At 35.4% G+C, this 11,616-nt stretch overlaps 2 protein-coding genes across 3 annotated transcripts in view; one reads left to right on the top strand and one right to left on the bottom strand.

The window, feature by feature from the left end:
• Nucleotides 1-4,740, top strand: part of LOC100186436 (spartin) — a 9,104-nt gene extending 4,364 nt beyond the window's left edge. For both annotated transcript variants that reach the window (XM_026836111.1, XM_026836110.1), the window contains exons 8-11: nucleotides 1,943-2,107; nucleotides 3,136-3,327; nucleotides 3,843-3,933; nucleotides 4,154-4,740. In XM_026836111.1, coding sequence (XP_026691912.1) covers nucleotides 1,943-2,107; nucleotides 3,136-3,327; nucleotides 3,843-3,933; nucleotides 4,154-4,373 — 668 coding nt within the window. In that variant the 3' untranslated portion in view covers nucleotides 4,374-4,740. The remainder of the gene's footprint in view (nucleotides 1-1,942; nucleotides 2,108-3,135; nucleotides 3,328-3,842; nucleotides 3,934-4,153) is intronic.
• Nucleotides 4,731-11,616, bottom strand: part of LOC100184054 (dynein heavy chain 7, axonemal) — a gene marked incomplete in the record, with an annotated part of 45,242 nt that continues 38,356 nt past the window's right edge. Inside the window, 9 exon segments of the mRNA XM_018813463.1 lie at nucleotides 4,731-5,117; nucleotides 5,800-5,927; nucleotides 6,371-6,548; nucleotides 7,040-7,192; nucleotides 7,778-7,895; nucleotides 8,747-8,859; nucleotides 9,569-9,580; nucleotides 10,183-10,320; nucleotides 11,063-11,248. Coding sequence (XP_018669008.1) covers nucleotides 4,935-5,117; nucleotides 5,800-5,927; nucleotides 6,371-6,548; nucleotides 7,040-7,192; nucleotides 7,778-7,895; nucleotides 8,747-8,859; nucleotides 9,569-9,580; nucleotides 10,183-10,320; nucleotides 11,063-11,248 — 1,209 coding nt within the window.

Here is an 11,616-nt window from a genome sequence, read left to right as displayed (position 1 = left end):
CACATACGATGTGCAATAAAATCATGAACTATATTGTAACCCGAATTAGTGCTTCAGCACACAATGATAAATAAGTGATCATGATCGAGCACGTCACTTTTGGACGCTTGCAAGTGCTGGGGTAATGCATCAAACCTTCCCCAAAATCTCACCCTCACATCCCCAAAATCTCACCCATACAGAATAGAATAAAAAATGATCATTTTTGTTCTTCATATTTCAGACCCCCAGGGTTTATTCAAGTTGGTGATTGGATCTACCCGCTCGTGCCTGGTCAATCCCCTGTGTTACGTTGCACCAATGGTGCGTACATGTTCCCAAACCTGACAGTGGACCACAACTCACCCCACCCTAACACAGTGGGCCTTGTCATCTCATCAGAGCTCGATCCATCATACAGGGAGATGTTTGAAAACATCTTGATGAACTTTGCAGCATTCCAGGTTTAATTACTTAAGTTTAATCATTTTGTGGAACATTTTTTAGTTATAGGATAACCTACTAGTACTTGGTTTGGAGGTAATGCAACATTTCAGGGCTTAATCCCAAGTTATTGACAAAAACCTTAACTATATAGAACCGAATGCAAATATACAAATTAACAATACCATGTTGGTGTAATGTGCCAAACCTGGCCTAAATCACAGGCCCTTTACAAAGACCCCAATCAACAACATAGGATAGAAATTGAATTGTGTTTTAGCATTCAAGTTTTTATTAAAAAAGTTAAAAACCTTGGAAAATAAAATGCATTATTACTGTAGTTCTGTATTAAAAATTGCTACTAGGTTTCTGTAAATCCCCACTACTCCCTGTTACATCTGAAAAACCAAAATAATGCAGAAATTCATTTTTTCTTTTGTCCACCCTTTACCTTGTTTTAATCCTTGGTTCTTTAATAAAAATGACCTATTCCAAATCATGTTAAAAGTAAAGTTAACAACATGTGAAAAGCAGAGGTGTATTCGCCGGGGTCTGCCCCCCGTCTTTTGAATATTATTTTTTTAAATAATTAAAGAAATTAAAACCATTTTTCTTCAAAAATAGTAAAACAGTCATATTATTGTAGTTTAAAACCAATCTTACGCATCCCTATTATGTGGCTTATTTATGTCAGTCAGGGGGTGTATTTGTTTATCCAGCACGTTACGTTTATCTGCGTTCAATTTCTAAGCAAAAACTTGCGGACCCTCCTGTTTAAATTCCTGGATACCGTCCCTGGTGAAAAAGTAAAGTGTTTTCCATTTATACAGGTCCAGGGCCAACGCTTGGAAGGAGAACCAATCATTGACCTGAGTATGTCAGTTCCTTACATTCCTGAGGAAGAGAAGGAAGGGGAAAAGGAAAAAGATGGAGAAGCGACAGTGAGCGATAAAATTGCACATGGGATTGAAAAAGGTTGTTTGGTTGTGTATTTTCTATGTGTTAGATGTTTTACATGCTAGAGTTGTATTGTAATAACTGGAGTTTACTGCAATGAAGTAAAAATAACAATTATGGTAGTTGAAAACAGAATTGTTACTTACTGTAAAACATCCGGCGCCGTGGCAAAGTGGTTATCACGCCTGCGTGTAATCCGGATGTAATGGGTTCAAGGCTTTTCGCTGCTACCATTGCGGCCGTATGTGTCTTTGGGCAAGACGCTTAACAGCAATTGCTCCAACCAGTGGTCACTAATGGGTTGTCCAAATTATCAGCTGCACATAAAAATAAGGAAAAATTCCCCCCCCCCCTTCAAAAATAATCACCCTCAAAGGAACATACATGGTAACTCGTAAGCCGGCATGAGGTGTGTGAAACAAAACACCCGGTTATAACAACTGTCGTTTCCGGCAACGGGAGATTAAAGTAAGTTACCTTCATTTATTTATTCAAAATATTTATAGGTATAGATACATAGAAAACATTCTTTACCTTTTACAAATAACAAGGGTGGCTTTAGGAGCAGGATGGTTGAGCTGGGGTTTGTCTAAAGGAGCTGAAATCACCACGTCACTGATCACCAAAGGAGCAAATAAACTACAAGCCAACCTTCAACCTAACACCACAGCTACTAAAGTTAACCCTAGCCTTGAAAAGGGGTTGTATTATACACATCAAGCTTCAAGTAAAAAATATTAACAGAATTGTGTTAGTAAAGATACAATGTAGTTCATAGTTTATATAGTCGATTTTTTGATTTATTTAATTGAGATATTCATTCACATATTAAACACTATCAATTGAAAAAATAGGTAATTATGCATTAATAAACATAGTGTTAATACTGTTTGTAGTAAAAAGCTAATAATACACCTAAAATAAGGTAGCAGCATATATAGTAGGGTGGGGGGAGGTGGGACACCTTTAGCACAAAATATCCGAATATCCTGATCGTGTTTCAAACAATTAACAACGGTCCGTGGGAGTCGTAAGGATACAGTTTCATAATTCTTTGAATGTTCTTTGTTTACTACCTAATGGGACAGGAACATAGGACACAAAGGTATCCCATTTTTCCCACACTACTATATATCTATTATAGGTAGGGCTGTGGAAAAGTTAACGGTTAACCGGTTAACCGAACCTATTCGGTTAACCGCTAACGAAAAGTTCAAGTCGTTAACCGAAGTATGACGTCATAACGTATATCAATATCTGTCTTATTTACACGAAAGGCACGTGTTCGTGTTCGTTGATTGTTGTTTTGCAATAAGACAGAGTGCGCAGGGACGCTGTTGCTTTGATCGTGCCCTACAACGGCGATTACGCCATCAATCTTGATTGTTAATACCGATTACGACATAATAGCAATTCACACGTTAATAACTGCGTCATAATTGCAATTCACACGTTGATTATTTAGACGGCAGGTGCTTTAAAACAGGTTTGAATATGAATAAGAAAGCATTACTTTAACGTTAAGAACGTTTGCCCGTGTATTGCAAGCATAGTCCATACGTTCGTCGTAAAGTTGCCTTTAAATTCGCGAAAGAAAAGCGATAAACAAGACGCTTTTATTAGGATTACACTTGTATCGGTTAACCGGTTAACCGGTTAAAACTGAACGGTTAACGGTTAAACAAAAATAGGGAAAATCCACAGCCCTAATTATAGGTTTTCATTTTTTTTAATTTAAGCATGTTTTTTCCACAGAGGTAACAGTAAAAGTGAGTGCGGCTCTGGTCAATGGTTTGTGCACGGTAACAAAGGAAATAGGGAGGGCCATCTCACCCCATGTTGTGTCGTGCGCTAAGACCGTCCTTCCATCATCAGCTACTGACAAAGATGATAAAGGAGTTTCAACCATGGATGGTGTGGTGAATGTGGCTGGGGCAGGGTTGGCAGGTAATGGAACTTATTTATCTGTGCTTCGTGCCAGAGCAATGACAGTCGTTATCATATATGCAACAGTTTTTGATGGTTATAACTTCTTTATCTTCTTGTGGCAGAGCAATGACAGTCGGTATAACATAGGTGCAACGGCGGACACTGGGGGGTGCCAGCAGGTGCCAAGCACACCCAATAAAATAAACAATAGAAGAAGAACTCGCGCGCTTAAAATCTCTCTCGTGCGGGTTTGTCTGGAGGACGTGCGCACTTGTAGTTACGATCAGTAATTCAAATGAATCAGCTGACGTTAATTAAAAATAATCCGCCATGCGCAGCAGGGCTTCATGGTTGTGTTAAAAAACAGGGTAATCAATTACCATTAGAAAACAGGAAGTTCCCGTATGTTTCATCCTCAAGCCTTTGTTTCATGTACCTCAAGCCTCCTTATGTTTTTTACACCTCAAGCCCATTAACTTTGGACAAAAGGCAGAGTCGCTTATTTCCTTAATTGAACAGTCCTTTCATTGCAGGCTTTGCAACCGTATGGACAAGTTTAGAGCAAGCAGGACTTGCTGTTGCTCGCTCTATGTCAGGAGCAACAGTTGAAACTGTGCAACACAAGTAAGTTACTAAGCTGTTTAATCTTTGCGTTTAACTGTCCAAATCATAAACAAGTTATAGTTCTACAATTCTACATAAACTGTTAAATAACTGATGTAATGTCTATGTTGAAAATTTTCTCTTGTGTACTGAGTAAAACAAAACATTACTCCGTATAATAAATAAATACAGTAAAAAACATAAGTTTACCTATGGAATATACAATTTCTTTTTTACTTAGATATGGAGCAGAAGCTGGTCAAGCCACAGGTCATGCCATGGGAGCAGCTGTGAACGTGGGACGGACTGCGTTTAACATCGATAATCTTGGAGTGAAAGCAATCGTAAAGCGAACGGCGAAAGACACAGGACGAGAAGTTTTAAAAGATTTTGCGAAAGAGAAAAATAAGAATGGGATTGAGGATGATGGAGCTACAACTAAGGTAGTGGAGAAGAAATAAAGACCAATAATGGTTACCGACTGTTATAACTTAGCTATGGTGTTTTAATACATATAGTAAATAAAGAATGTTTACAAAATTATGCAACCGTAATATTCTGAAACAGCCTTGTTAATTGCTAAACTACTTTAGGGCATTTTTAGTTTATTGGGAAAGAAATCATGCCCCGTTATTTCTCTTTTTTTGACACATACATATGCTTTTTTTACACAAACCATTTTGCTGCCATTATAAAATATCAAGTGTTAAGTTCAACCACTGAAGTCTTCACTATGTTAATATTTTTTGTATTTAGATTATGTTTATTGTTTTATAAATATATTGGTACTTTAGAGAGAGCTAGAAATAATAAAGACATTTCAAACTAGTTGTATATTTATTGGTATTTTTTAACAACGCAAAAGAACTTTTTACACGAATGCAAAGCAAATGCAGAGAGCTATAACGGCATGCATCTAAAATCAAACCTAAAAACGTTACCATAAACTAACGGATTGAACAGTACAAAATTCACAGTCAAAATAAAATACAGTGGAAATATATTTGTTGGATTCACATAGCTTAGTTGTCTAGTTGACAGATAAGAGCAACACCTCTGCCTATCCAGTGCTCTGGTGGTTTGTCAGAGTTGAGTGACATCCCAATGACAAAGTTGGTTGAGTGACCAGTAGTTGACAATACACCACGGCGTTCTGTTGTCTTGTATACTGGGGCCAAGTAGCTGGGTCTTTCAGGGATATCAGACTAAAAAAGACACCCAGTTAGCCTACATATCTGTTTGCTCCTTTTTATGACAACCATTTATACAGCGCCGTGGCAAAGTGGTTAGTGGGCCGGTCTGTAACCCAGAGGTAATGGGTTCAAAGCTCTTCGCTGCTACCATTGTGGAAGCATGTGTTCTGGGCAAGACACTTAATGACAATTGCTCCAACCCAGTGGTCACTAATGGGTTGTCCAAATTATGACTGTCATTGTTCCGCCACGCGAGGATAATGTAAGTTACACTCATACAACAGTCTTGCTGTTTACCCTGCTAATATTTAGCCATAAGGCAAAATAAATGTTGGTACAATATAATTTGCGTTTTTTACCGGAAAACCTAACTTTACTACTATTAACCAGACTTGTAGTTGTGATACTTCTAACACTGAGACTTGGCAACCTTTTGAATTACAGAATGTTTCGCTCTCGATGTATACTTGGTAAAACACTAAACTAACCTAACCCCTAAAGGCAGACGTATACAAGTCTTCCTGTTAACAACACTGTGACTAGAACTCAGAATCTTCCAGTTTTACATCCTAGTACAGTATATACACCATCATACCACAGACAACATACACCAATAACATTTCTAAATTAGGTAAAATGCTATTACAAAAAAGAGCAAACCAATCTTATCTTAAATGTGATGACAACGAGTTACCTTCTTGCTTGGCACGAGTAGAATCTTAGGCATTGGATCATGCAGGGCTTTAGGAATGGATTCGGCCAATCTCTTTGCTTTACGATCCCATCGTGCTCCCTCAACATAGAGACCGTATATGTATGCACCTATGGGTATGAAAAATGTATAGTGTATTAGTAGGTGTATGAGGATTTTGTTTGTGTAAAGAAATTTTGCCTTCATTGTTATTTATAAAATGAACACATTTCATTTAAAGAATATTTATTGCTCAAACACAGACACATAGGTATAAGTTTTGATGTATTACCTAAACTACATTAATCTAAATGTATGTGAGAAATAGTGTTGGCAAAAGCAATACTGACCAAAGGCAATTGTATGTCAATATATTTTATGTTTAAGAACGTTTTAACATATGTGACTGTGAAAATACTTTTGGCAATTAAAGTGGAAATAACATAAATTATCTGTCCGGATACAGTATTACTGATCAAGTTATTAAAAAATAGTAAAGAGGAGGGGTTTAACAGCAAAACAACAGCAGAAAACACATATACACACTTTTTATTAATATAAAACAAAATCTTACCATCATCTGGGGGTGTCTTGTATTCCTTATCCTCTAATACAACGTAATCAAACCCAAGCAAATCAATAGGAATCGTGTATTTTCTTGCAAAGTTCTGTTGGACGCCGGTCAAGAAAGCTTGGGTGAAGAAAAAACCAGACACCCAGAACTGTGGAGGTGGTCCATTCTCATACCATGTCTGGGGGAAAATTCTTGGTTAAGATTCAATTAAAATAATGAAGAACTAGTTGTATATAGATTGTATATGTTCTATTGAATGTAACTCGCTTTATCCTCGCATGGCCGGAAAACGACAATCGTTATAACACGGATGTTCATACACCTCGTGCCAGCTTACAGTTACCAAGTATATTACTTTGGGAGTGATTCTATTCTATATGAGTGAAGTGCTTGTTGAGGGCCTGGGATTTTGGCAAGATTTTGCTAAATACCCCAACACCCAGGTAGATTTGTAGATGTTATGTTGCTGAGTTAGTTTGGTATTGCTAAAAACTTCCATTTATTTATTTCTGCTTGTACTGTAAGATGGAATGTCTTAGTTTCTTTAAACATTTTTATATTAAGTTTTAAGTTTGCTTGGCTATCGGTCGCCACTGTAGGGGGAGGTATTAAATCAGAAAAAACACTCAATATAATTGAATCATGACACTATAAGCATTTTAAAATTACCTGTAAAAAGTTCAGTCTCTCAAGGAAATCATTTGTGTATCCTCCAAGGGGCTTAAGACTTGGATAGGATTTCTTCATCCACATTTGTGGAATTTTACCTTGAAGAATGCTGTTTAATACTTCTTCCAAGTCTCCACTCATGACCACCAAACCCTGGTAATAACATGGCAATATTTTAATTACTGTTTTTCAATCAGTAACGAGTAATAGAATGAATGAATGTAACTTACTTTATACTCGAGTGGCCAAAAAACGACAGTCAGTATTGGACGGGTGTTCTGTTTCATACACCTCATGCCAGCTTACGAGTTACCATGTATGTTACTTTGAGGGTAATTTTTTGGGGATTTTTTTATGTATGGCTGATAATTTGGACAACACATTAGTGACCACTGCGTTAGAGCAGTGAAGTTAGAATAATATGATAAGAACAAAACTAAAGAAAGTAACAGTAAATAACTAAGGCTTAGGTTTTTGTACAAGTGTACAACCACACACATACCTGACCCAAAAGCAACTGATTTATTCTTAAGATGTAGATTTCAAAAAAATTCGTAATGAACTAATGAAGGGCGCAATGCAAAACACAAAAATGTTATAATAATAATACAAAACGAAAAAAATCGCTAATAGCAATTAGCAGACTGTAACTCAACTTAGAAATTAAAAAAAACAAGTTAAATAAAACAACTATTTTTCATAAAAGTCATGACAATATAATTTAAATCCAAGACAGACCTTGATAGCTTTTTGCACGTTAACAAGTGAATTCCTGATGGTGGTTGTCAACACATTGAATCTTACCATCTCTTGCACAAGGACAGTGTTCATAGATTGTTTGTATTCAGTTGGGTATCTGGAATAGTATTGTATTTATTATAATGGATAAAATTTAAATGTTAGAAAGTATACATTAATACTACAAAAACATGAATGTAACTTGTTCATCCTTACATTGCGGGGCAGGGACAGGCATTTATTATAGTACTGGTTTCTTAGTTCATACACCTCAAGTTACCACATAATATTAAACACCATCAAAGTTAATGATCAAGTGTTACGAAATACAGAAGCGTCAAAAATCAATTTTATTTTTAAAAATAAAATGGCAATATCAAGTAGAACCTCATTTAAATGTTGCTTAAACCAGAACCTTGGGGTGCGAGGTTTAGTGAGGGTTCAGTAGTGGCGCACTAGTCACATGAACGACTTACTTACTGCACGCACAAGACAGATGAACGACTTGTGCCCTGGGTGTTAAGGTAATGGGCAAAATCTGGCCTAAATCCCATAACATTATTCATACATACAATGTTTGGCTAATATGTCTGACCTAAAATCCTAAGTTCTTGATAATTAAGTGTTATCACTCATATATGAACCGGCGCCGTTGGAAAGTGGTTAGCGTGCCTGCCTGTAACCCTGAGGTAATGGATTCAAGCCTTTTCATTGCTATATTCCAGGGCGTATGTGTGCTTGGGCAAGACACTTAAAGGCAATTGCTTCAACCCTGTGGTCACTAATTGGTTGTTCAAATTACTAGCCATACATAAAATACCCCCTAAAAAGTAATCACCTACAAAGTAACATACATGGTAACTCGTAAGCTGGCACAAGGTGTATGAACACTTGTGTTATAACAGCTGTGGTTTTCCCGCCACGCAGGGATAAAGTAAGTTACATTCATAACAAAATCCACCAGCCTACCTTCTTAGAGCTGCCTCAGTATCAAAGTTGGGAGGAAGTTTTTCCAAGATATCTCCAGACACGTTATACACAAGCGTGTCGTTAGAATCCCCACCTCCTCCAGATGCACGAGCCTATAATTTCAAAAGTGTTTATTTTCAATTTTTTAAATGGTAACCTTTCAATTTACAGTATTTTTTTTTAATTTAATAATTTTACAGTAATATATTTTAAATGATAATTTATTCATATTACTGTAATTTTTTTAAATTGTAATTTAAATTACAGTGTAACATCTTTTAAGTTATCCCAAAATCTGAACTATAAAAAACTGTCTAAATATGGTTGTGACGGTAAAACTTAGATTAAATACAATTTATTGTATATGTTGTTTAATAATAAAGTTAAAGGATTCTAAATGAACTAATTTTCAGAATAAAATCTAATGAATTTCTAGCATTATAAGCATTAAATTAAGCCATGACCAAAACTGACAATGAATTGACACCAAATAAATTGTATTAATAATTAAATGAAAATGATGACTAAAACAATTGTTTAAGCAGAATTACCGAAACTTTATCTAGATCTCAAATCTACTAACTATTTAATTGTATCTGTTTAAAGTATTTTTTTTTTTAATTTTCAACCTTACTAAAATTGTGAACTCTAAGCCTGGTTAGAATTAAAACTGTTTCAGCTTATATAACTCCTTGAAACTAAACATAACATATAGTATCTTTTGTGCAGTACAATATGTACTGTTCTTTTCTGGTAGAGTCACTGAATCTGGCACCTGAGCTTAGCAATGCAATGAAATGATTGAATTTGAAATGTACTTACTGCATCTTCAGCCTGTGGACATAAATATCAAGTTGTCAAATAAAAATACTTGAAATATTAAGATACCATCAACATAAACAGAACTCTATAATAAAGTCAACAATATTTTACAACAAGTTATGACACAGTAATATAAGCTAACAAGTTACTTGTATTTGTATAATTTATTATGTACATGTCTATTTTTTGTAAGTTTTGTATAGTGGGGTGGGGGAAGATGGGACAACTTTAGCACAATATATATAAATAACCTGGTCGTGTTTTAAACAATTAACAATGGTCTATGAAAGTCGCGAGGACAAGGTTTTATAATTCTTTGAATGTTCTTTGCTTACTACCAAAATGTACGAGAAAATAGAATGAAAAGATGTCCCATTTTCCCCCATCCTACTATATATCATAGTTTATACCTTTTATTATTTTTTAAAGGCAATAGAAAAACCACTATTCAGTATATAACATTAGAAAGACACGGTATAAGAGAAATTCAGTATAAGAGAGACAATATAATTTAGTCATCTTACATGAAAAAAATGAAACTGCCCCCCCTCCCCAATAAAAAAACATAATATATAAGTCTTAAATTTTGTTGAAGATAACAACCAGTAACTAACCAGCGTGAGCAGAATGCTGTTGAACAATTCTTGTGTAGCATTCTGGTCCTTTGTGATATCAGCATTGGCATGCATGCCAAACACCTGAGGTTCAGCAAGCAATGGTAGGTTCTTGCAGAACTCAAGGTAGCTCTCCCACTGTATGAGTTAAATGGTTAAAATGAGAACTTCCAGTTAAGTGGTATTAAAATCTTTTTTTTTTAAAACTCTCTTAAAAAAATCTTTTAAAAAATAACAACTTTTTTAGGCTAATACAGATTGAAGCTGAGTGCCATCATGGTATGAAAGAAACTGTTCTTCCTTCCAGTTTAAATGAGAATTTCAGCTACAATTTATTCAAGGCCTTAATTTGTAAGCAATTGCTTTGAAATAACAGCCTACAACACTCCAGAACTTTCCTACCATTAGGTCATGGACAACTTATCAATAGCCAAGCTCTTAAAAAAAAAGTTTTAAAAAGGGATACTTGTTTTCTTTGCTGTTTTAAAATTTTGATAATATTTTATGAAAAATGAGCCTGTTAGGATTATGCAGATTTTAGGTGAAAACCCAAACTATTGCGCGGAGTATTTACTTATTGTTTTCCAATCAGGACCTTAAAAGGTATAAAAGTGATCTTAACGTAGCACCAAAGTTTCAAACAGCGAAACAACAACAATGATGAGTGACATTTTTCTTATAGAAAATTCCACGCGTTGTCGAATGGCCAAATTTTGCTATAGCAGCGGATTTTTTTTACTTTCAGAAGTTGTTTCGTTCTATGACACTTAGGTGGTATCTTTAAATCACATTTAGGCATCTTTATCCATACAAAAATTTTAATTTTTCGTTGGTATGCTCCTTTAACTTTTTTACAAACATAACAAATTAAATCGCTCACATCTCCCTCTGGTGGCCGGTGGTAAAGTTCATTTTCATCAAAACTCCAGGTGTCGGCATTGACCACATTATCACTGTAACCACGCTGTAGCACTGAGTTTAATGTCCGTCGATCCCAGTCGTCAGTCACACGACCGCCGTAGTTACATTCACCAGCCAAGTATTTCAACGCAGATATTGGAACAAACTGGAGAAAAGAAAAAATGGCAGATTAATATTTGGGTGCAACAGCTAAGCTTTTTTACTGACGCTCTTTTCCACACTTTTTATTCATAGGGGGCTTCAACAACTGTTGATTTGCTGTTTATTCACTTTGCTATCATTTTCAAAAAGATAAATAAAAATATTGTTATGAAGCACGGAATATTAAGTTTTTTTTATTGGGAAGTTTAAAACATAATAAAAAATGAATGATAAAGAAACTTGACGGATATGAAATAGTAATGATTATAAAAAACATTTCTTGACAAATGTTATGTGACACTAATATATCTGTAAGAGATAAAAACATAAATGTAAAGAATAAATTTAATGTAACTTTCTTTATCCTCACGT

Source organism: Ciona intestinalis, chromosome 9 (genome assembly GCF_000224145.3).
Source record: "Ciona intestinalis chromosome 9, KH, whole genome shotgun sequence".
NCBI classification, from domain to species: Eukaryota; Metazoa; Chordata; class Ascidiacea; order Phlebobranchia; family Cionidae; genus Ciona; species Ciona intestinalis.
The sequence above is the reverse complement of the archived record's forward strand: the minus strand, read 5'-3'. Positions and strand labels throughout refer to the sequence as shown.